The following is a 21383-nucleotide window of genomic DNA, read 5'->3' on the forward strand; positions in this document are numbered from 1 at the left end:
GATTTCAGTCTTATTTCAGAAGGAAACAACACACACAAACACACACAGACACATTCAAGACCACAATTCATGAGAACTTCAACTACACAGTAATGAAAAACTTGCTAAACGGTTTCCAATTCAGCTTTTGTTTCTAGGCTACAATTAATGACAAGCTGATTCACTGGCCTTGCAAAACCGCAGAGCTAAAACATGATCGATTTCTGTAATTAATACCTGATATTAGCGGGGTAATTGGTTGGCGTAGTTTAGAGTGCATTCGATCGGCAGCGTGCTGCGTCGATGAAGGCCCTGCGCTTCCTGCTGATATGTGTACAAAGATCGGTCACAACGTTTAAAACCCCCCCACCTACTACGGAGTCTCCGTCCGTCTCTCTACCTCAGCAACACACAGTACGAGACGTGAGGAAATCTCAAACAGGAGAGAGGATGAGGGGAGACAGCGGAGACATGATGAGTAACAGAACGAGGGAGGTGAAAGGTTTTTAGAAATAAATATATAGAATATTCAATATATGCAATATAGAAATGAAAGATGCAGCATGATTCATACTGGAAAGTGATAATTGCCCATTTAATTGCCCACTAATTAGGTTCTGGACAATGATCAGACAAATCACAATACAATGCATATCCTGATACAAGCTTGATATTTACCAGGCCGGTGAAAATGAGCAAGTTAACCAGTGTGGGGTCTGACCTATGACATGGATGCAAAATTAACCCTAGCCAGAGAGAATTAAAAAAATAAAAGTAATTGCTCGAATTAGTGAGAAAACCAAAGTAATTTGCACAACATTTTATTTTCATTTTATGAATCTGCAGGGTGTTTATTAAAAACAAATAATGATTTATTCATTGCAAAATGTGCAATTAATAAGTTATACAATTTTATTTGACTGACAGCCGTAATATTTACACAATATACTACAGTGTACACTTTGAGGATTCCCAGGAGCCCCAGCCTTCTGATGCAGCTCTATTATTACACTGTGTAAGGTCACAGTCCAACATGACTGTGGTACACACCAAGCTCCAACACTGGAGGTCATGCTGTTGTGCGATCTTTAGCTCTCAGCCTGCAACTGCAGCACAGCAGTGATGACAACCTTGACTGTCTTACTGCTTATGCAACTGACATTGCAATTGATAGCAATACATGTTCGTAGCAAAAGAAAAAGAAAAACAAGCATCACCACCTTGAACAGGCAAATGCAACCTTTATTGGACTCTTTTACCAAATGTATTGAATTTTAACTGGTCACTACAGCCAAGTGTAGGTGAGGCCGTGTGAAGTACAGATGTGCCACGCGAGCCAGCAGCAAGGCTCAGTACGAAGCTCCACGCAGTTTCGCTGGGAAACGAGCCATGTGCATCTCAGAAGGAGAGCGGACAGAGTGATGTATGTGCAGATTCAGGAGTGATATTTTTACATTGTCATGGCCATGGATCACTGTCACAGCGATTCTCTCTTCCGTTCACTCTGTCTACCTCTGCTCTCTGAGTTCAAATGAAAAAATTCTTCCACAGCCGGCCATTTCTTCACTTCATCTGTGGCTCTGTGGAGTAAAATCAAATCTACGGTGAAAGGGTACAGGCCGTTTCTCTTGACAGGATCAGCTAAATTTGCATTCTGTACATTGCTGACTCTCCAACATGCCTAATGTCACACAATCAGTGGCAGGCACATTCACTGGAGGCTTAGCAGGAGCACCAAGAGCTTCACAATGGCCTCATTACACGACGCCCGCTCTGCACGCGTTTCCGATTTAAAAACAGGGCTGTCTGGGTGCTGAGAGTGTGAATGAGCAGTGGAGCTGTGACGCACCCACAAAGCCAGCAATATCTGGCAACTGATGATTCACGCTGGTGCAGACACTTCTGAAGCAAGAGGGTCAGCACAGACACAGAGATAAATAAGAGGAACGTTACTGATCGACAGAATGAACGGATCATTGTGGCTGGGTTATATCAGCAATCCGGAAAGTATTTATCCATCCCTCCAAATGATCCATTCCTCCATCCATCCTGCTCCAGGCCAGGGTCAGAAGGAATGATCCCCATTTGACCTGACCTGCACAATTTTTGACCGTGTGCAGTCCTTCTGGAATATTATTCATCCATATTTTTATAATAAGAGAAATTACACCGTCAGGGAGGTTTGACCTTAGTTGACGGTATTCAACCATACATATCTGCAGCACTCCAACACTACACCTCATGACCTCCCTATGCCAATTGCACATGCTCAGACGGGCACTTCCAGGCGGCCGGCATGCACTTTCAAGCTCCTTCACAGCTCCTCAGTGCACCAGTGGTTGCTAGGTGACTGTTGCTGCGCATCACGTTAGGAGGCGGGGAGAAAGCACGGTGACAGCAGCGCTGTAAATATGGGCCCTCCATTCATTATTAAAGATGGAGTGGTGGTGTGTGTGGGGTGTGTGTGAGGGGGCAATCGGAGGGATATGCTGTCGCAAACTCCTCTTTCGAAGCCATGCTTTGTCAAACAGTTGCCTCTCACCATACGATCACACAAGCACCCTGCCTAAAATACCAGGGAAGAAATAAATAATAAAAAAAATATCTGTAAACAAAAAAATGGGGTAAACTCTGGCCTCTTCCGAGTAAATGATTTATGACATGTGGGTACATCGGTAGAGAGAGAGTGTGTTTGAATTTTAAATAAAGGAAAACAATTCAATTAGATTCTCCCTGTAGGAAAAAAGCGTATAAATTGTACACATATAAAGGTTAAGCCTAGTAATTTATACAAAACTATCTAATCTCACCAACTAGCATACTCACTATCTAAGTAAAGTATATATATATAAAGTATATATAAAAGCAAGTGTGTATGGTGAATGCATAGAAAGATTGAGGCATTCTGTACATGAACTGCAGGCCTTTATTGAGTAGACAGCAACGCCTAATGAAGCATTAAGTCGTTAGTTACTCATTATATTACAATACTTCCACAGTTTCTTAAAAGTTACAACAAGCTTGACTAAATGATCGCACTTCATGAATAAATTAAAATATGGTCAGCAGCAGCATTTTTTTTATTGCTACAGAGGTGTCAGATGTTAAAAAAAACTTTGATGTCGCTTTTTTTTTTACGCAATTCAAAGTGCCTTGCTGATGAATTTGACTACAAACTCCAGATTTACAGGCACCATAAATACCTAAAATGCTCATCATCTTATTTCAATTTGGTGAGCACAGGGAAGTATTTATTCCCACAGCAACGCTACGCATTCTGATGATGCTTCCACATCGAAAACTTAAATGTGTCCCGAGAGCTGTGGAAATATTAATATTAAATATTAATATAGAAAGAAATATTAAAGACAAAAGCGCCCGCTGTAAATAACAAATCCACAATACCTAAACAAATACTGCAACATAAAGATCTTTATAGGACACATATTATTCATTTACCTGCATGCATTCGTTTTTTTTTAGGGCGCGTGCCCTGGAGAGACAGGATGTTTGGTTGGTAGCTGGTTGCTACACACAGTTGCTGGCATGAGAACACTGCGGCAGGACTTCCCCCTAGATGTTCCCCCAGGTTGGGCCGGTCATGTGGAGCGTGCGTGATTGAGTTATATCAGAGGAGAAGCATCTGGGGTCCCGCACGCAGCATGTTCTTCTTGCTCAGGAGCTCGCGGGGAAATGAACACAATATGTGTTCATTTCACGCTCGGTTCTCCGCACTGAGAGGACTCGGCCAGCCCTTGCGTTGCCTACAACCGAACATCGCGGTCTAATTGAACAACGTCTCTGTCCAAAGTTTAATACTGATCGTTGCATCTTTCAACTTCAATATACGTTTTTTAAATGCTGCTTATGAATAATATCCTGGGGTGACAATGTCAAATGTCGGTAAAACATCCAGTACAGTCCACACTGTTTAATTGGGTCAAGGGCAACACCCGCAATCGCATCAATATGAATCAGGAGAGGGGTCGCGCAGTGCAACGGCTCAGCAGGTCGGCCGGTGCTGCCAGAACAAGCAATTCTATTGCAACGCAGACACGAATAGCATTATCTGCTCATTAAGGCTGCTTGATATAATATTACTGTATGGTAGGGTGAGCATATTAATTACAACATTAATTGCATCCGTTGTTACAACGTTGTAGCTACCATGCTACTGCTGCAACCAACACTGATCTCCACTAACAGAGGGCTAAATAGCTACAAGGACAGACAATACAATAATCAGAATCCTGATGTTTTTACTGTCCAATGAAGCCAGGCCTTAAACCAGGTGCTCCGAACCATCCCCCTTTCACGTTCTTTCTAGTGTTACTAAAAAGTCAAAAATAAAAGTACAGCTTTTTAAAAGCCCAAACCTGACATTTTTTTCTTGCGGCGGATGCTGACCAACATGCTTTGCGCATGTTACAGGTCATTTGCCAGCTTTTTTAATGGCAGCATCCATTGTTACGCTGAGCATTCAAGCACAAGCCTGAGCCCGAGTAAGATGATAGAAATTAAAGAATGAAAAGTACAATGCATCTTTAAAACACATTACATGCAGCGATAAAATGTACTGGCCAAATGTCCCCTTTTTCAGCAACAGACAGCAGCAAACAGCTCATCAGGCCGAGATAATCAAGATCAAGCCTTTAAAACACCAGCACTTTTATTTTAGATTTATTTAATTTATCTTGTTTTTATTTCTTTAACTTTAAGTTGTCTTTAAGTTACCTTTCTTGCAGAACTGTGCTTCTAATAAACCAGATTGCTAGTTAATCATTTACAAGTCAATATTGCCTATATGGAAAAAAAAGTGCACCTGTAAAACTGCATTGCTAAATGCCATGCCATAGGATACCAAGGAAAAAAGTTAGGCACACCAGTGCAACCAGTGCAAAAAGTTAGTCTAGAGGCCTGACTTTAGTAATACATACATATATCTTCTTACTTTCAGGTCAACGTGGTGTGTAAGTAGACATTACTAAATATGTTATTAATATATGTTGAATAAAATGTACTTTTTCAGTATATCATCAGCCAGGCACTTTGCTGGAATCTCTGAACGTGGACATTCTTCACTGCCCACCATGCTGAGGATGAGAGCGAAAAAGACTTTTCTGCAATTTTGGGGCTGAATGCTGTGGACAGTAGAACCCGCGGTACTACAGAAGTCTAACAAATGTCTGGATTACTTAGTGACAAATTAAAAGTTCATGCTACTGACAAACTGACTTCAGTTTGACTAATGAAATACTCCCAGTCAAGGGTGGTATTAGCCTAGTATCTATCACACTCGCCTATGAACCAGAAGACCCAGGTTCAAATACCACTTACTACCATTGTGTTCCTGAGCAAGACACTTAACCCTGAGTGTGCCATAAATGTAAATGTAATTATTCATTTTCAAATGTTTAAATGTTAGATTTATTGTGTGGATTCTTTTGGTTGTTTTTACAGTGCACTGGATGAGCTTTTTAAAATACTGTTGAGTTTTCAACAATAAAGTATATCTAGAATATGGAGATGATAAATGGCATTGACCATGAAAGCAAAACCAGCACAATTTTACCTCGCGGCGAGCTGACATTCCGAGCTTTGCACCTGCGACAGCGGGTTCCAGCACAGAAACGGGCTTTTAATGATTAATGATCGCTGGAACGGGCCAGGTAAAGGTGTTTCTCCTTCTGCTGGGAACAGAGAGGACTGGGGGGGTGATAAGTGGTTTTACTCTGGCGCCGTATTATCTTCCGTCACCATGCGCCAGGGAGACAAACACATCAATCTACGCAAGGTCCCACTGTCATGTTATTTTTCACTGTCTCTATTATTCACACTTGGGCCCGTCTCATCTGTCCCTCTTCCATCCTCTTCTCACATTCCTTACTCTCCCGGTGTCCCTCGGTTCTCTCTACTCCTTTCATTGTATTCTTTTCTCGTTCCGAGGTCCGCCGGATGGATATGAGGCGCTTGAAGTGTCAAGGGGGCAATTGAGAGGCTGAGCTCATCTCTTCTTCACTTTTACTGCTCTTCAAACCAACTAAAACCACAGAGCCCCAGCACATCCCACACCTACGAGTTTTCAGGGCGCTGCTAAAACTGCCAGAGAAGAAAATGCAGCAAGCTGATCTTGCTGGTGCTGCAGTCCCACCCAGGCAATATACTGAGAGCGCTGGCCTGGACTGACCTGTCTCCTTTTCCCATCGGTCCCAGTGGGTTAGAAGCGAGGACACCACACCGCCGCTGCTGCCAGATATGAGTTACTGACACTCCGGCCAATCTGATGAGGCATGGGAATCAATCAGAATCTGGTTTTAAGATGGCATGGACGCATTTTTTTTTTTACGTTACAGAACAAATCCGAAGACACAGGACTTTGAAATAACACATGTGAGGTTATGTAATAAAAAAATGCAAACAGGGCAAAAAAGGTTGAACATTTGCATATCTCCAAAGCAGAGAGCTCTTGCTGTGAAGGCAGCATTTCACACTCTTGGTTTCTCTGCACCACCTTAAGTTAGACAACGGGGACGGTTTACGGCAGTCCTGAAGTCTTTTGCATCCAAACTTTTGACTGGCAGTGTATATGGAGCCACAGTGTGCAAGGGACATTAGGTGGAGGAAAATGACGACTAGAGGACATGGCTCACACACTCCTTTATTTAAAACTACAATCGAAAGAGCAGCATCACTCACCATAAAATACCGAGGCCAGCAAAGATACAAAGACAGTGGAAATCGGTGGAAACACACGGCACCATTCCAACCCTGTCTGAAATCAGCACAGACTTCAGTCTGCTGAATCTCAGGTAACCGGAAAATGGAGCTAAATATATAAAAAGAGTCAATAAGAATCCATTTCCTGTCCGTGAGTATGGGGTTTGTGTGTGTATGTGTGTGTGTGCGTGTGTGTGTGTGTGTGTGTGTATATTATATATTGACACACACACACACACACACACACACACACAGTACAGGCCAAAAGTTTAGACACACCTTCATACACACAGTGTATAAAGGCAGTGGTGGCCTAGCGGTGGGGCAGTGGTGGCCTATCGGTTAAGGAAGCGGCCCCGTAATCAGAAGGTTGCCGGTTTGAAACCCGATCCACCAAGGTACCACTGAGGTGCTACTGAACAAAGCACCGTCCCCACACACTGCTCCCCGGGCGCCTGTCATGGCTGCCCACTGCTCACTCAGGGTGATGGGATAAATGCAGAGGACGAATTTCACTGTGTTCACCGTGTGCTGTGCTGCTGTGTATCACATGTGACAATCACTTTACTTTAATACTCAATGTGTTTTCTTTATTTTCATGACCATTTACGTTGGTAGATTTTCACTGAAGGCATCAAAACTATGAATGAACACATGTGGAGTTATGTACTTATCAAAAAAGGTGAAATAACTGAAAACATGTTTTATATTCTAGTTTCTTTGCTCTGATTACTGCTTTGCACACTCTTGGCATTCTCTCGATGAGCTTCAAGAGGTCGTCACCTGAAATGCTTTTCCAACAGTCTTGAAGGAGTTCCCAGAGGTGTTTAGTACTTGTTGGCCCCTTTGCCTTCACTCTGCGGTCCAGCTCACCTCCAAACCATCTGGATTGGGTTCAGGTCCGGTGACTGTGGAGGCCAGGTCTCCACTTTTTGTTAAGTACATAACTCCACATGTGTTCATTCATAGTTTTGATGCCTTCAGTGAGAATCTACCAACGTAAATGGTCATGAAAATAAAGAAAACACATTGAATGAGAGGGGGTGTGTCCTAACTTTTGGCCTGTACTGTATACACACACACACACACACACTCATTGCCTCTCACTCTCACAGTACTTTTGGTTAAGTGACTCCTAACAGATCCTGGCCTGTTTTTTTCGGTCGGCCCGTGGATGAGATAATAAATCTTCAGCAGCAGGCAGTTAAACTGCATTTGTGACATATAAAGTGTTTTTAGCCCCACTTAATTACACCGTCATCAGCTAAGTGAGGCCAGTTGGCCTATAAACACAGACACACACACAGTTTGAGCATGAAATATTTATTCTAAGCCACGTACTGTACTGAACTGAATCATGCATGCAGATGAATGCGTTAAGGCAGCACATCCGCATGAACCAATGCGCTGCACACACTATCTGTTTCCTTACATGTGTGTGAAGCAAGAAGAGACACACTTGCACAGAAGTCACCATTTAGGATTTAGGCTGATTGACACACAGAGAAAGGGTCACCAGCCAGAGGGAAAGACAAGCAGGAACAGAATTAGGAATGTCGAGTTTAAAAAACGTACGGGGCCGGCTGGACATTATCAGACCTCGGGTGGACCATAGAAGACCCCATGGATCTTCTTAACGCTACTTCAACATACATTTTAAAAACTATATGAATCTTTTCTCCTGGTTTATTTCAAGTTACATTGGTGCCAGGTAACAAGTTGGATGCGGGTTTAACCTGTGCAGCTACAGAAAGAAAGGAGATCGTCACGAATGCTGTGTCCACTTACCATTTCAAGCTCCATTTAACAGCGAACTGCGTTTCTAGGTCTCGCTAAATGATGCTTGTGTTTCTAAACTTTGCACAGGACGGCCCCGATGAATAATCCGTTTGGACAGCATTTTTTCTCCGAAAACAGATGGGTACTGACAGGTCCTGCCGTCTTTGTATGTACAATCTGTGAGGCGACACCAATTTCCATAAAATTACCAATGACCTCTGCACCTTCTCGCTATGTAAAGGTTAAGCGCACAACATCAGGGATATAATACATTAGTACCGTCGACATAATGACAGATTTACTCAAGGCACTGGTTTTTAATTGATCATATGCTGGCCTAATAAGAAACTTAATGGGGCGAATCAGAGGAAGGATCTTCTGATCGCACATTTACCCTTCCCTCTGCATCATAACTTAACGCTGTGAGCGGCACGATTCATGCACGCCGTCCCTCAAGCAGTTACCTCCTTAGGAATCACGTGTGGTTGCTGTTGTCTGAACATACCTAAAAAGCTATTTTTCATAATTGAATCTGCACAGATGTAGTGGTGTCTTCAGCTGCAACACGTTGTGGCATATCGTGGTATGCTTCGTATCGTAGGATTCTTTCCTACGCACAGCCCTAATCCAGTGTAAAAAGTGACAGTAGGTGGTGGAGGGAACAATGCCGAAATGCTCCATTGCCAAATGACGCCCATAAATCCAGGCAAATCCTTGCAAATGTGGACTTTAGTCCGCCGTAAACCACGGAACGGCTTTACAAGCCAGGACACAAACACCATTCAACCAAATGCTGCAGCAAATTAGCCACCTTGATTAGAAGACAACTGATCAAAGGTCAGAAAAATGTCATCCCAATTTCCACATTTCATTCGGCGAGGACTGGGTTCACGCCCATCAACCGCCGAGCTTCCTTCCGGAGCCACTCAGCGCTGCTCTTACCTCAATAAGGAAGTCGCCGGTCCGAAGCCCCGCCTGCCAGGCGACTCCGCCTTCATCCACAGATTCCAGATACTGGAGAGCCGGGAAGGCCGGGGTGGGCGTAAATTCCTCAATAGGGGTGTCAGCTGGTGTCAAAACCGGAGGGGTTAAAAAAAAAAAGAAGGAGAAAGGGACAGGGCATCAATCAATAAGCCGCTTTTTCCGGCATGTGCAAGGTGAAGGCCTGTTTACATACGTGACAGAGACGATGGCCCGGTCACCCTCCCTTCCCCCCACCCAGCTCCACTAAGCCAGCGGGGACAAGTGACACTTCTGATAAAATCACTCTTTTACTGTACCGGCCCCGGCCCCGGCCACATGTGCCTTGTGCATTTTCCCCACTCCGGTGGACGTGTGGGCCCGTCTCCATCACGTGCACAGGCCAATAAAAAAGCGGCGAGTGCGTCGACATGTGTGCATTCATGCGCGGAGACGCTGGAAAGCGTAAAGACGTGACAGGCGGCGAGGTACTGGCAGACCCGGGCAGATGCTGAACCGCAGACTGACAGACTCACACACTGACTCACATGCGGCGTGTGGGTGTGTTTGTGCAGCGTGTGTATGACTGAGGATTCGGGGGGGGGGGTCTCGGCTGTGGGTGGAAGGAGGACGGGCGGAGGCCAAGCCTCTCTCTCTCTCTCTCACTCTGTGTCTTCTCGGCTGGTTTTTACAGGTTGCTCTGCATGAAACAGGTATGGTGTCCATTTGCTGGACCTGACAGTGCCTCGGTCCTCAGCCGTCCACACAGATAGCCAGATTGGAGCTGCACCGAAATGTCGTCAGGAGGAATCATTAGAATCTAGGTTGAAACCAAACTAAAAAGGCGCTCGTCATCTTTTACACTGAATCCGTAGGGAAAGATGGAACGTCACCGCAATGTCGATTAAACGTTGAACCTTAGGTGCCATTGATGTGAATGAATCTGTTTCAACATTTAAATTGAAAGTGCGGTGAAGTTTTGAACTTCATCTGTATTTCTGAACACTAATTGACGTGGAATCAATAACCTTGACGTCTCTGAGTCTCTCGCGCACGCTCACATATGCACAAGAAGGGGAAACTCGTGCAAATCCTTTAGGTAAATGACAGGGAAAGCCTCCATGGTCCACAACACTCATGCAGGGGTTTTTTTATGTTGAAAGGGCTGTACGGGAGTATGGACAAGTGAGGAGTGTGGGTGGCTGGCTGTGGGGGTGGCATCAGCAACAGTTTGGTGTTATGCATTAAGAGGATATAAATCTAATCCCCATGGTGATGGGAGAAGGAAAGCAATTAGTCTCTTTAAAAAATAAATAAATACAAATAAGTTGCATAGAAGTTGATGTGGAATTATGAAAATGTGACACAGATGTCCATGAAAGAGCATCGCTCGGTTACCTTTGGCTCCTCGCAGCACAAAGCCGAAGCCCTCGCTGTCCTTCTTCTGCAGGACCACCGTCTTCTCGTCGACCACGCAGTCGCTGCGGAGGAAATTGCGCGCGTAGCGCCCGTTATTGCAGCCCATCATCCGCATCATCGCCACGGCGGCGCGGCCCGAGTGCAGGTTCATCTCGGCGGGCACCGCTCACTCGTCCCTCCCCGAATTCGCGGTGCTGCGGCTGCTGCTGCTGCTGCGACGACGACGACGCCGCCGCCGCGTCTCCTCCTCTGGCGCTGCGAGCTGAGCGACACGCGGAGGCCCGAGCCAGCGACACGGCGTGACGTGGGGGCCACGAGCATTACCGGCGGAATAAATGATGAGGGCGGCGGCGGCGGAGCCCGGCTGGGGAGGGGGGGAGGCCTGGCGAGCCGCGGCGTCTCCACGACAGTGACATTTTCACTCGGGAATGCGCAAAACTAAACTGATCGCAAAAACAAATAAAAATCCGTTCAGAAGGAGCGCGCCGTCCCGGTCGTCCCGTACGCGCCGCCGACGCTCCGCCGAGTCCATGCGCGCACACGGGACGCACGCAAATTCATGGCTGGTCCGGTTCCGATGGTTCGCAAGCATCTAAATACTGGCGCCGTGGTCTCCCGACCAAGAAGTTGGTGACCCCGGCGCGCTGGTTGCCGATCCGCAAAGGAGCAGCCCGGGGAGGAGCGCGGAGACTTATAGCCGCTCGTAGTCTTAGCAACAGCGCGGATGCTGGGTTGCCGTAGCAACGCGGCGTCCTTTACGGGACGCGGGTGGATGAGCGTCTGTGAGGTGGTCCGAGATATATATATATATATTTTTTAAATCACATTGAAGTCACCGCTGCAGGTTGGGAAGCACCTTGGAATAATGTTTCAAGCAGGTTCGCCCACTGGCTAAACGTGGCAGCTCGAAATTTGAGGTACGGCCCCTGTCACTCATCCACATCCTGACCCACTTCTGACGTGGGTTCTAGGCAGTGAACTAGTTCTACAGTCAACTACATTTGAAAAGCAATTGAATCACTAAGCAACAATTGAGTAAGTGTTGTGGTAGTAGCCTAGTGGGTAACATACCAGAAGACCCAGGTTCAAATCCCACTTACTACCATTGTGTCCCTGAGCAAGACACTTCAGGGGGGACTGTCCCTGTAACTACTGATTGTAAGTCGCTCTGGATAAGAGTGTCTGATAAATGCTGGACTTAACTACACCTCGAGTAGATAAATAATATTAATTAGACATCGTTCCATCCCTGACCCGTCCCTTTTGATCATATTTGAATAAAATTCGCCGTTAGCAGCTCGTCAGTGTTGGCCCTTTTCCGGTGCTAAACAGAAGCGTCTGTGGGATAAGCGTCCACTGCTTCATATAAACACGGGAGACTGCTCGTGTTTGTTCAGATCAGTGTTCAATCTTGTGTGTGTGTACTGTGCATGTGTGGTAGTGCTGTGAGCTTCGTGCAAACTCATACTCACAGGCTCACACGGACCTACACATCATCCCATTAAAACTGTTCGCTTAATGAATAAACTTCCATGAATGGCATTTCCTGGCATGTAGTATTTTATTCATGTACTTATTTGCATGTTTCATCAAGTTAACATTGTAATAACGTGTCTGTGGACTATTCTTCATTCTTTCCTCATTTCAGGATCTTTGCTAAAATGATTGAGCTGGGATGCTGCAGTTCTGAGGCCAGGCCCCCGGAGTCTTAGGTTCTAGATTCGTCTGGGGAATAGATCCTGGGACCTTGCCAGCCGTTCAGTTCTGCGCTCCTGACTGGCTTGGCCACCTGCCTGATGAATAATAAAGCCTAAGCTGATGTTGATGCTGATCAAGCACAAGCTAATTGCCAGACACTGATTTATCCCCATGTATGAACAAGGCGTTTGGCTGAACCCCATGCCGCTTTTTTTGTTTTGTTTTGTTCCTTTCCATGTCATGTGATTTGTTATAGAACAGATAACAGGACCCCAGTGGCTGAAAGCTTGGCTCATTCTTATCATTAATACAATGAGCTGTTATCTACATTTCGACTGGATGAAACACTCGTAAAAAACACACACTCTGCTTTCCCATGTTATCATACTGGATAATGACAAACATGATGCTTTGGGCTAAGGGCCAGTCCAATAAAGGCAAATCATCGTTCCCATTCCAGATGATGCTGTAACTTTACCATGCCACACAGACGGTGCACTGTTTTACGGCAAAATATTGTAACACCTCCTGGGTGTTACAACTGAGATTAGTAAATCTCTATTGCAAAAAAAAAAAGAGAGAGAAACTGAAGGTTCTGGTGTTCAGAAATCTTAATTCATCTGGCTAGACATAACTGTATCTCACACATGTCTCTTCACAGTTACTTCCATTCTTTTTCTTTTAAAACCTCCACTTTGAAGCCTCTCTCGGGAACAGGCATTCTGGTGAAAGTGATGAGGGAGACATCTTATAGTTTTTTATTTTTTTTGAGGCAGGTCTGACTCATAAATGCAGCACAGAGATTTACGCTTGCAATTGCATTCCCAAGTCATTACGCTGGAACTTGAATTTGGAGGGGACCGTTTTGAGAATTCTTCTGAGGCGGCCGTAGTAAGAGACATCTGCACGCGTTTCTGAAGTTCCCATAAGCGAAGGTGTTTTGGTGTTTTTTGGTGGTTCGGCATCAGCTGGTCTAGTACAGACGTTCAGTTGTGCTTTATTTGCTCTTGCCCATGCATGCTGAGGCTGCCTAACAGTTGGCAGGTCTGGTTCTTCATAAGTGAATGATAAATTCTTTAGTAATTCGGAAAGAACAGAATTATTCTGCCGAACCCCTGGTTATCATTTAATGCGCCATACCGTGCTGAAATCACATCACGATAAAATAAGCACCCTGGTCGCCTACGTCATGAAAAGTTTCTGAAAAGGATGAGCAAGAATGCCTAAAGATAAAACATCATCCAAGAACAGTGCTGACGATCGCCAAGCTGTTGTCTGTGGTTACATTGGTGCATTTTTAGCTCAGTGATCATGTGACAACTACTGCACCCCCTTCCTTTTTTTTTTTGCTCCTTTACTATTCTACCAGAAAGGCCCTCTTTACATATATTTGAAATAATCTTACCTGGAGGCATCAAAGCTGTCATAGGACCCCACTGTATAGTGTCTGAAGAGCTTCTTTTTGTCTGTCCGGTCTGTCCTGCTCTCTGTTTACAAAAGAGAGGGACCAAACATGAAAGAGTGACACAATGACAACGAACCCAATGAATACAAAACCAGCAGCAGAGAAGCAATGTTCCCACCACATCTCTGAGGAATAATAATGCATAAAAAGAAACCAGCTCCTATACAGTCCTACGTGCCCACAAAGGGCCGTTTTCAGGAATGCAATGCACACTGGTTACAGACATAAACAAACCCACTCGATGCTTTAAAACTACGTTAGCACCATGCTGGGCCCGATGGGAACTTTTAGGACCTTTCATAATAGTAAATAAAAGAGTGTTGCACTTTCTACACTATCAGTTACCAGCCAGAGAATACAAAATAAGAGCCAATCAATCCTCTACCTCTAAAGGAGCCTCTAAAGGCATAAACCATAAAAAAGTGTCAGAGACAAACTAATCACAACCAGGTCTGCACCATAGCAACCATTGCTGCACATTGTATGGGCTGTTTCCATGGAGATCAATCAGTCGTACTGGTCCAAGTGTTGAGCTTTCTCTGAAAGTGCGCATACTGCATTTCTTCTCTGGGTAGATCAGAGTGCTCCATTCTTTCATCACCAAATAAAATAGTGGTGTGCTGAAATCCTCCAACTTCCTTTGCTCGTGAGTTCAGTGGCAGTGAAATGATCCAAAACAATGATGTATTAAAACAGCTAAACGTATTTTTGAGACTATGTTCATTTCAACTGGATGTTATTAAACAAAAAAAGCAATTTACAAAGTACAAATTTAGATAGATAGATAGATAGATAGATGTGTGTGTGTGTGTGTGTGTGTATTTTTGTTTAAGGCGCTATGACTGAATAGTGCACTGATCTTCCAGCCTCTACGGAGTAACTACCCACTACCAGGCTGAGAATTCGAAATAGAAGAGAGATTCTGAACAAAAAAGGGGTCAGTGGTTCTGTTAACATTTGAGGTCTGAGGACCTCGGAAGAGCCTGTAGGACATGTGCAAAACCTCACACAGCAGAAGATTCCATAAGGGCTGTAGGTTTTACCACAACGAACGCACTGCAATTGGGCTGTAGAGATTTCTGACTCTGAAATGTGTAATAATGTGCCTATGCATCTTGGCAAATTAAGATATATTAGCACCTCCAGAAAAAAATGGCTTCATCAAAAGCACACAGTGAACTGAGCTAAATAGAGCAAAGCTAAACCGAGTTCTGGAACCTGCCACTGAGAGCACTCTCAACAAAGTCCACGTTTCGCATATATCAGCAATTTTGGAGCATAACCACGTTGAGAGATTCATGACTAAATAAACACGTTGCATAATGGGACGATGACATAATGGGAGGTCACAGCAGAGCTCAATTAGTATATGGCGCCAACGTGCACATGGCGAAATGCAGGCATCTGGCCAGATAACGGACGATATCGAAAGACTTGCCTGAAGAGCAACTGATGGAGGCATCGCAAAATGTGGCCATCAAACATGCAAGAGCGCATGCACACTTAGGCACCGTGCAAACACACATGACTTCATAAGTATGTCAAACATACTGCGGGAAGTGCATTAATTTACTATACAGACAATTTGCCAAAAGAAACATCGATTTCATGTTCTGAAAAAATGAACATTCATTATCTTTTTAAAAAAGTGGGACCGGAAATTGAGTCGTCACAAGAGTGAAGGTAAATAAGCACACACCCACACACACCTGAGGCCAGTTCATGGATGAGAGACCTCGTCTCTCAATTTCCTATTTGCTCTGTTTGTGCAGACCTGGTTATTTCTGAAACGTGGTACAGAATATACTACGTTCAATCACCAAGGCACCCAGGGTGACACACAACTCAGCACAGGTCAAAGTGCTGTCTGCATCAGGATATATTCGCGTCATCAACGTCCACATTCTGGAACCTGGAACGTCATCGTCTGGACCAAGTCAAGGGAGAAGCAGCAGCCTGAGGATGAAAGCAGCTGGAAGATCACACCTCACAACTCGCTCCCTGGGTCACGAAGAGGAGGAGGAAAATAGGGACATCATCTTTATGAAATGCATCCATCCTCTGTGAGTGTGTGTGTGCACACAAGTCACATGTGTGTGCATGTGTCTTTTTTTTTTTTTTTTTTTTTTTTACGTGTACGGGCATATTGCATGTGAGTATTATTCAGTTTTTTCTGTCAGGCATCCTCAAGGGCAGACCTGAACCTATTCTGGCACTGAGAGGCAAACAATTGTGAGGCGCTTTCCTCCATCCAACAGCCTGCGGTGAGGTTGTGGGCCAAGGGGCAAAGACTGCTTTAGCTAACGTGCCCATAGAGGAAGGGAGGGGGGACTAACCAGGAGCAGCTCGGAGACAGGAAGTGATTGGGATGGTAGGACGGTAAAAGAGAGCGGGGGGAGAGAGACAGAGGGCCTCGTTTGATGAGCGTAGAGCGTGATGTGTTCATTAATGCTCGTCCCGGAGGACATGAGAGCACAGCTGAGTTAGCAGGGCATCGCAGCGAAGCGGCGTGGAGAGGGAGCGCGGGAGACGAAGAAGCCCGGTCACGTGCGGCACATGCGGCCAGCACGCGCCACAGATACAATATTTTCACACACTCAACCTCTCCTGCATGTAACCAACACAGCCAGCACCAGAAAGATGCTCAGCAACAAAAGAGTTATTATTCTGTTATTGAGACTTGTGGATTTCCACCAACTGCCATGTGAGGTACCCATAAGGCCTTGCACTGGGGGTGGGAGCAAACGAGTGGGGTTTGGCGCTCACGTTGGTGGGTTCTGACACAAGTGCACAGCCTGCTCCCATATGGCAGCTAGCTGACACTGGCAAAGAACAAAATAAACCAGGCCTTCGTCTCCAGTCCTTTAAGCCTGGTTCACACACAGTACAGGCCAAAAGTTTGGACACACCTTCTCATTCAATGTGTTTCCTTTATTTTAATGACCATTTACATTGGTAGAATCTCATTGAAGGCATAACAACTGTGAATGAACACATGTGGAGTTATGTACTTAACAAAAAGTGGAGACCTGACCTCCACAGTCACCGGACCTGAACCCAATCCAGATGGTTTGGGGTGAGCTGGACCGCAGAGTGAAGGCAAAGGGGCCAACAAGTGCTCAACACCTCTGGGAACTCCTTCAAGACTGTTGGAAAAGCATTTCAGGTGACGACCTCTTGAGGCTTATTGAGAGAATGCCAAGAGTGTTCAAAGCAGTAATCAGAGCAAAGAAACTAGAATATAAAACATGTTTTCAGTTATTTCACCACTTTTTGTTAAGCACATAACTCCACATGTGTTCTTTTGTAGTTTTGATGCCTTCAGTGAGAATCTACCAATGTAAATGGTCATGGTTAAAGGGTAGCCTAGAGGGTAAGACACTCGCTTGTGAACCAGGAGACCCAGGTTCAAATCCTACTTACTACCATTGTGTCCCTTAACCTTAAGTTGCTCCGGGGGGGACTGTCCCTGTAACTGATTGCAAGTCGCTCTGGATAAGGGCGTCTGATAAATAATGTAAATGTAAATGTCATGAAAATAAAAACACAGCGAATGAGACGGTGTGTACAAACTTTTGGCCTGTACTGTAATTTTAAGGTTGCTAAGGGTTAACGGCAAAAATCCCTATTCAGAGGCAACCTGGTGGTAAAAGGCCAACTGCATCCAGACATGTAGCATGCTGAAAATCTGGTTAAGTTGTACACAAGTTACAGCCAATAATATCACAGGGTGAAATTGAAAAGGGGGAAACTGCAAGAACCAGACATGAGTGAGAGCATTTGTCTCAAGTCAGAACTTTGTTTTAGAGATGCAATGAACCTAGTCGGAGGCGTAATGTGTGATCCCCTGCCGATCAGTCCTCGACTATAGACCCTTAACAAACCGGCCACAAGTCAAAAAGAGAATATCTCTCACCCGTGTATTGAACGTGCACACACTTACGTGGTCTCTCCTCATTGGGTTTGGCAGGGATCTCCTCCACGCAGTCGGCAGGGAACCAACCTACATGCCCCCGGGCGCTGCCTTCCCAGTATCCCCCTTCCCCGATGCTCAGAACTGGGGCAAGAAAAGGGAGAGAGGTGTAGAAGTAGGCCATATTCCAGCAGGAGGAGCAGCAGGGCCAAAATTGAGATTTTTTTGAAACATACACATATTGAATCTGCCCCTAAATGCACTTACAATACAGACCCAATCTAAAGTTTTGACACTTTCTTTACATGCAGAACTGTGAAATATCACAGGCATGTAGTAAACTTTTGCAGTGATGACAGCATTTCTAAACCACCTCAAGTGGGACCATGATGATGGTTTTCTAGAAGTCCTGAAAGAGTTCCTACTCTGAGGACTTGAAGCTGGTCATGGTGATGACTGCAGTGTGCAGAGCAGACGTTAAGGTAAAAAGAACTCTGAAGATCCTGATTGTATTAAAAAAAAAAAGCTTCTTCAAAAAAGCCTCCATCATATCCTCCATAGCCTGCGTCCAGACGTCTGACCGGTACTTTTCTCTACTTACATTTTAAATGTTTTGCTTTTAATCAGTAAGAATTTCAAAAACACAGAACAGTGTTCTGTTCACATGAGAGGAGTTGCTTCAAGCACACAATGAATACTGACCTTTGACCCTGTCGTTCTTGTAAAGGGGAATCTCGCCGTCTGCCTGCGGCTGGTAGGAGCGCACCACCACAAAATTCCGTCCCGGAACCGCGCTGTACAGCTTTCTCCTTAATCCCTGACCCTCCACGCTGGTGTTGGGACTGAGCAATGAGAGCAGAAGACAGGAATGAACAGGACGATGAAGGTCCTTGTGTGGACATAATGAAAACTAGTCCTTGGAACTAATCAGTCGTTAGTAAGCCAATTTATATTGTGTTCCGTTGAGTGCCTGAGCTACACTGTGATTTTTTGAAATTGCAGTATACAGTATGGAGTCATTTGCTGCGTCCTTCACCGGGTCCCTGTAGCATCCTAGGGGGTCACAGTCTTCCAGGAAAAAAACCCCTCTGATTTATGTGATGTAGAATTGGGTCACTGTTCCTGTGGCCTACATCCTACAGAGCTGTAGTGTCCTCTTCAGCCCAGGATGCAGACAGGGTGTAGGGTTGTCAAACCTGCCCCTTTTTAAGTCTGGTTGCCACAAGACCACAGGAGAAGACTGAGAAGTGAAGGCTGTGATCAGCTCTGGGCGTTTTGTTCCGAAATGAGACTCCTATCTGGTCAGGCACACAGCTGGTGAGGGGTCCAGAGATTCAGTTCCATAAATGTTCCATCTCTTTCTTTAATTAATGGGCTTTATTACCAAATTAAGGCTGGGGTTGGCTGCGGAATGTAAGATATGACTGGAGAGGCTGTGACGTGGCACATTGTGCTGAATATTTGTCTGAGAGCGCCACCTGGTGGACACACACACACACACACAGGCACACACTCACACGTCCTCCCTTCAACACCAGGCTCAAAAACAGAGCAGAGATTTCGGTTTACATTAATCCAGGAGGAAATAATGGTCACCATAAAGGTAAAGCCTGGACAGAGGGACGATGTCACTGGCTTACGGTGACACTGACTGAGTCATGCACCATATGACCAGCACTGCCATTTACAGACGGAGGCTAAGAGTCCCTGCTGCTGGCCTTTCCCTTTTATATTAAGCAGACAGTCATGCTGTAGTCGAAGAGACGGGAATTCAGGGAACGCTTAGGATGCACGAGCCAACGGAGCAGGAGAGGTAATACCGAGGGTACAGGACAAAATGTAAGATTACAGAGAAGTGGTTTAATGCCCCAAGAGCCTGCCGTATGTAGCTCACACAGAGCTTGAAGCAAGGTTATTCAAATCATTACCCTCGCTGTCCAAACACAGCTGTCCTTCCGCTTTCTTCATACCTGCCCCTGAAACACCAGCATCCAATGGCTGAGCCCAGAGAAGATATTCACAGTAAAATTCTGACCCCTGGTCCAGATTTTAGCATCACAGGCTTATAGGATAACAGCACGAGAGGATAGAAGACCATCTTGCTGTGCACATAAACCAAAGCTGACAGATCCCACACACTCTGCCGGCCCCAGGGCCGAGGCAGGGACACCCTTTTAGACAGGGACGAGTAAAGCATGCAAAAGTGACATCTAAAGGAGATTTCTTTTTTACCCCTCCCACGACAAAATTCACACGTGCTCATACTGTGAAAATTGGTAGTCAGATGATAATGCCACCGCCGAATGTGTCATTTTAATCTGAAATACTGTTGGAGGGGCATGTGTTTTAATCACCTCAGAGTCTGCATTACATCACTACTAAATAAAGCTTCTGTATCGCAGAGTTGCACACACACACACACACACACACACACACACACAGACTAATCCTTCAGAATGAGAAATATACAGGGGAAAAAAAACAATTCAAACAGCTGTGTGAGCCCAGAGTCCACTGTCCAATGTGACACAGCAGATAAGCTCTGAAGAGAGCACGAGGGATGAATAAAGCGAGGCAACTGCATACACACATGCAGAAACACACATACACATGCCTGCACATGACGTGGACGTGGAGCAGATAGACAGCTAGTAAAGTTAACTAGCCTGGGCTAGGTTGGTCTGACAGCACACGGGTTACGAGGTAACGTTCGGCCGGCTGAGGGATCAGAGGGACGTGAAAGACTTTGGCAGCATCACAAAGACATGCCCACACACTTTCACACTGACAAGTACACACAAACACACACACACACACACAGAACTGCTTGCACAGACATCGTCACATGCCTCTGGAAGCATGCACACGCACACACACAAATTTGAAGGCAACCATGGCAACCGCTGTGGTAACTAGGGCGAGTGTCCCATTCTGACACTCGCGTCCCCGTGGCAGGGACGGTAATATATTCACACGCCGTTGCGGCCGCCACACTGGCCCGGTTCAGCGCAGCTCTGGTGCTACATCGGCCATGTGTGAGCGCGGCAGGCCAGAAAGCGACAGGCTCTGCAGGGGGGGGGGGCGCTGCTGGGGGATCCAGCTCAAACCGCTCACTTCCCGAATTCATTCATTTTTCTCTCTGTTCGTCATGGCCCAGTTACTGCATCTATTCAACCCCCCCCCCACCCCGTCCCAAGAGAGTAAACGAGTCTCTCTCTCTCGCTCTCGCTCTCTCACGCACACACACACACACACACAAGCGGTGCATGAGTCACACTTCGACGCGGCTCCACAGTCACACTGTTAGCGACATCTCTGTCTTCCTCTGATGAGTGGCATCCCACCAACGCCTCGGTCTTCTGTTCTGCTACTCGCAGCACGCAGACTCTCGACGCAAAGTCACGCGCCAGCGCCAGGACCTTCGCGTTCTACACGCTGCCTGGTCTGAATAAT

General features: G+C 45.6%; 1 protein-coding gene across 6 annotated transcripts in view; it reads right to left on the reverse strand.

Annotated features, from left to right (window-relative positions):
• Positions 1-21383, reverse strand: part of shank2a (SH3 and multiple ankyrin repeat domains 2a) — a 93890-nt gene that overhangs the window by 20883 nt on the left and 51624 nt on the right. For all 6 annotated transcript variants that reach the window (XM_028955920.1, XM_028955922.1, XM_028955925.1 and 3 more), the window contains exons 12-16: positions 18633-18772; positions 17961-18074; positions 13958-14039; positions 10834-10916; positions 9418-9542 (exon numbers count right to left, since the gene is read on the reverse strand). In XM_028955920.1, the coding sequence (XP_028811753.1) occupies positions 9418-9542; positions 10834-10916; positions 13958-14039; positions 17961-18074; positions 18633-18772 (544 nt within the window). The remainder of the gene's footprint in view (positions 1-9417; positions 9543-10833; positions 10917-13957; positions 14040-17960; positions 18075-18632; positions 18773-21383) is intronic.

This window comes from Denticeps clupeoides, chromosome 16 (genome assembly GCF_900700375.1).
Source record: "Denticeps clupeoides chromosome 16, fDenClu1.1, whole genome shotgun sequence".
NCBI classification, from domain to species: Eukaryota; Metazoa; Chordata; class Actinopteri; order Clupeiformes; family Denticipitidae; genus Denticeps; species Denticeps clupeoides.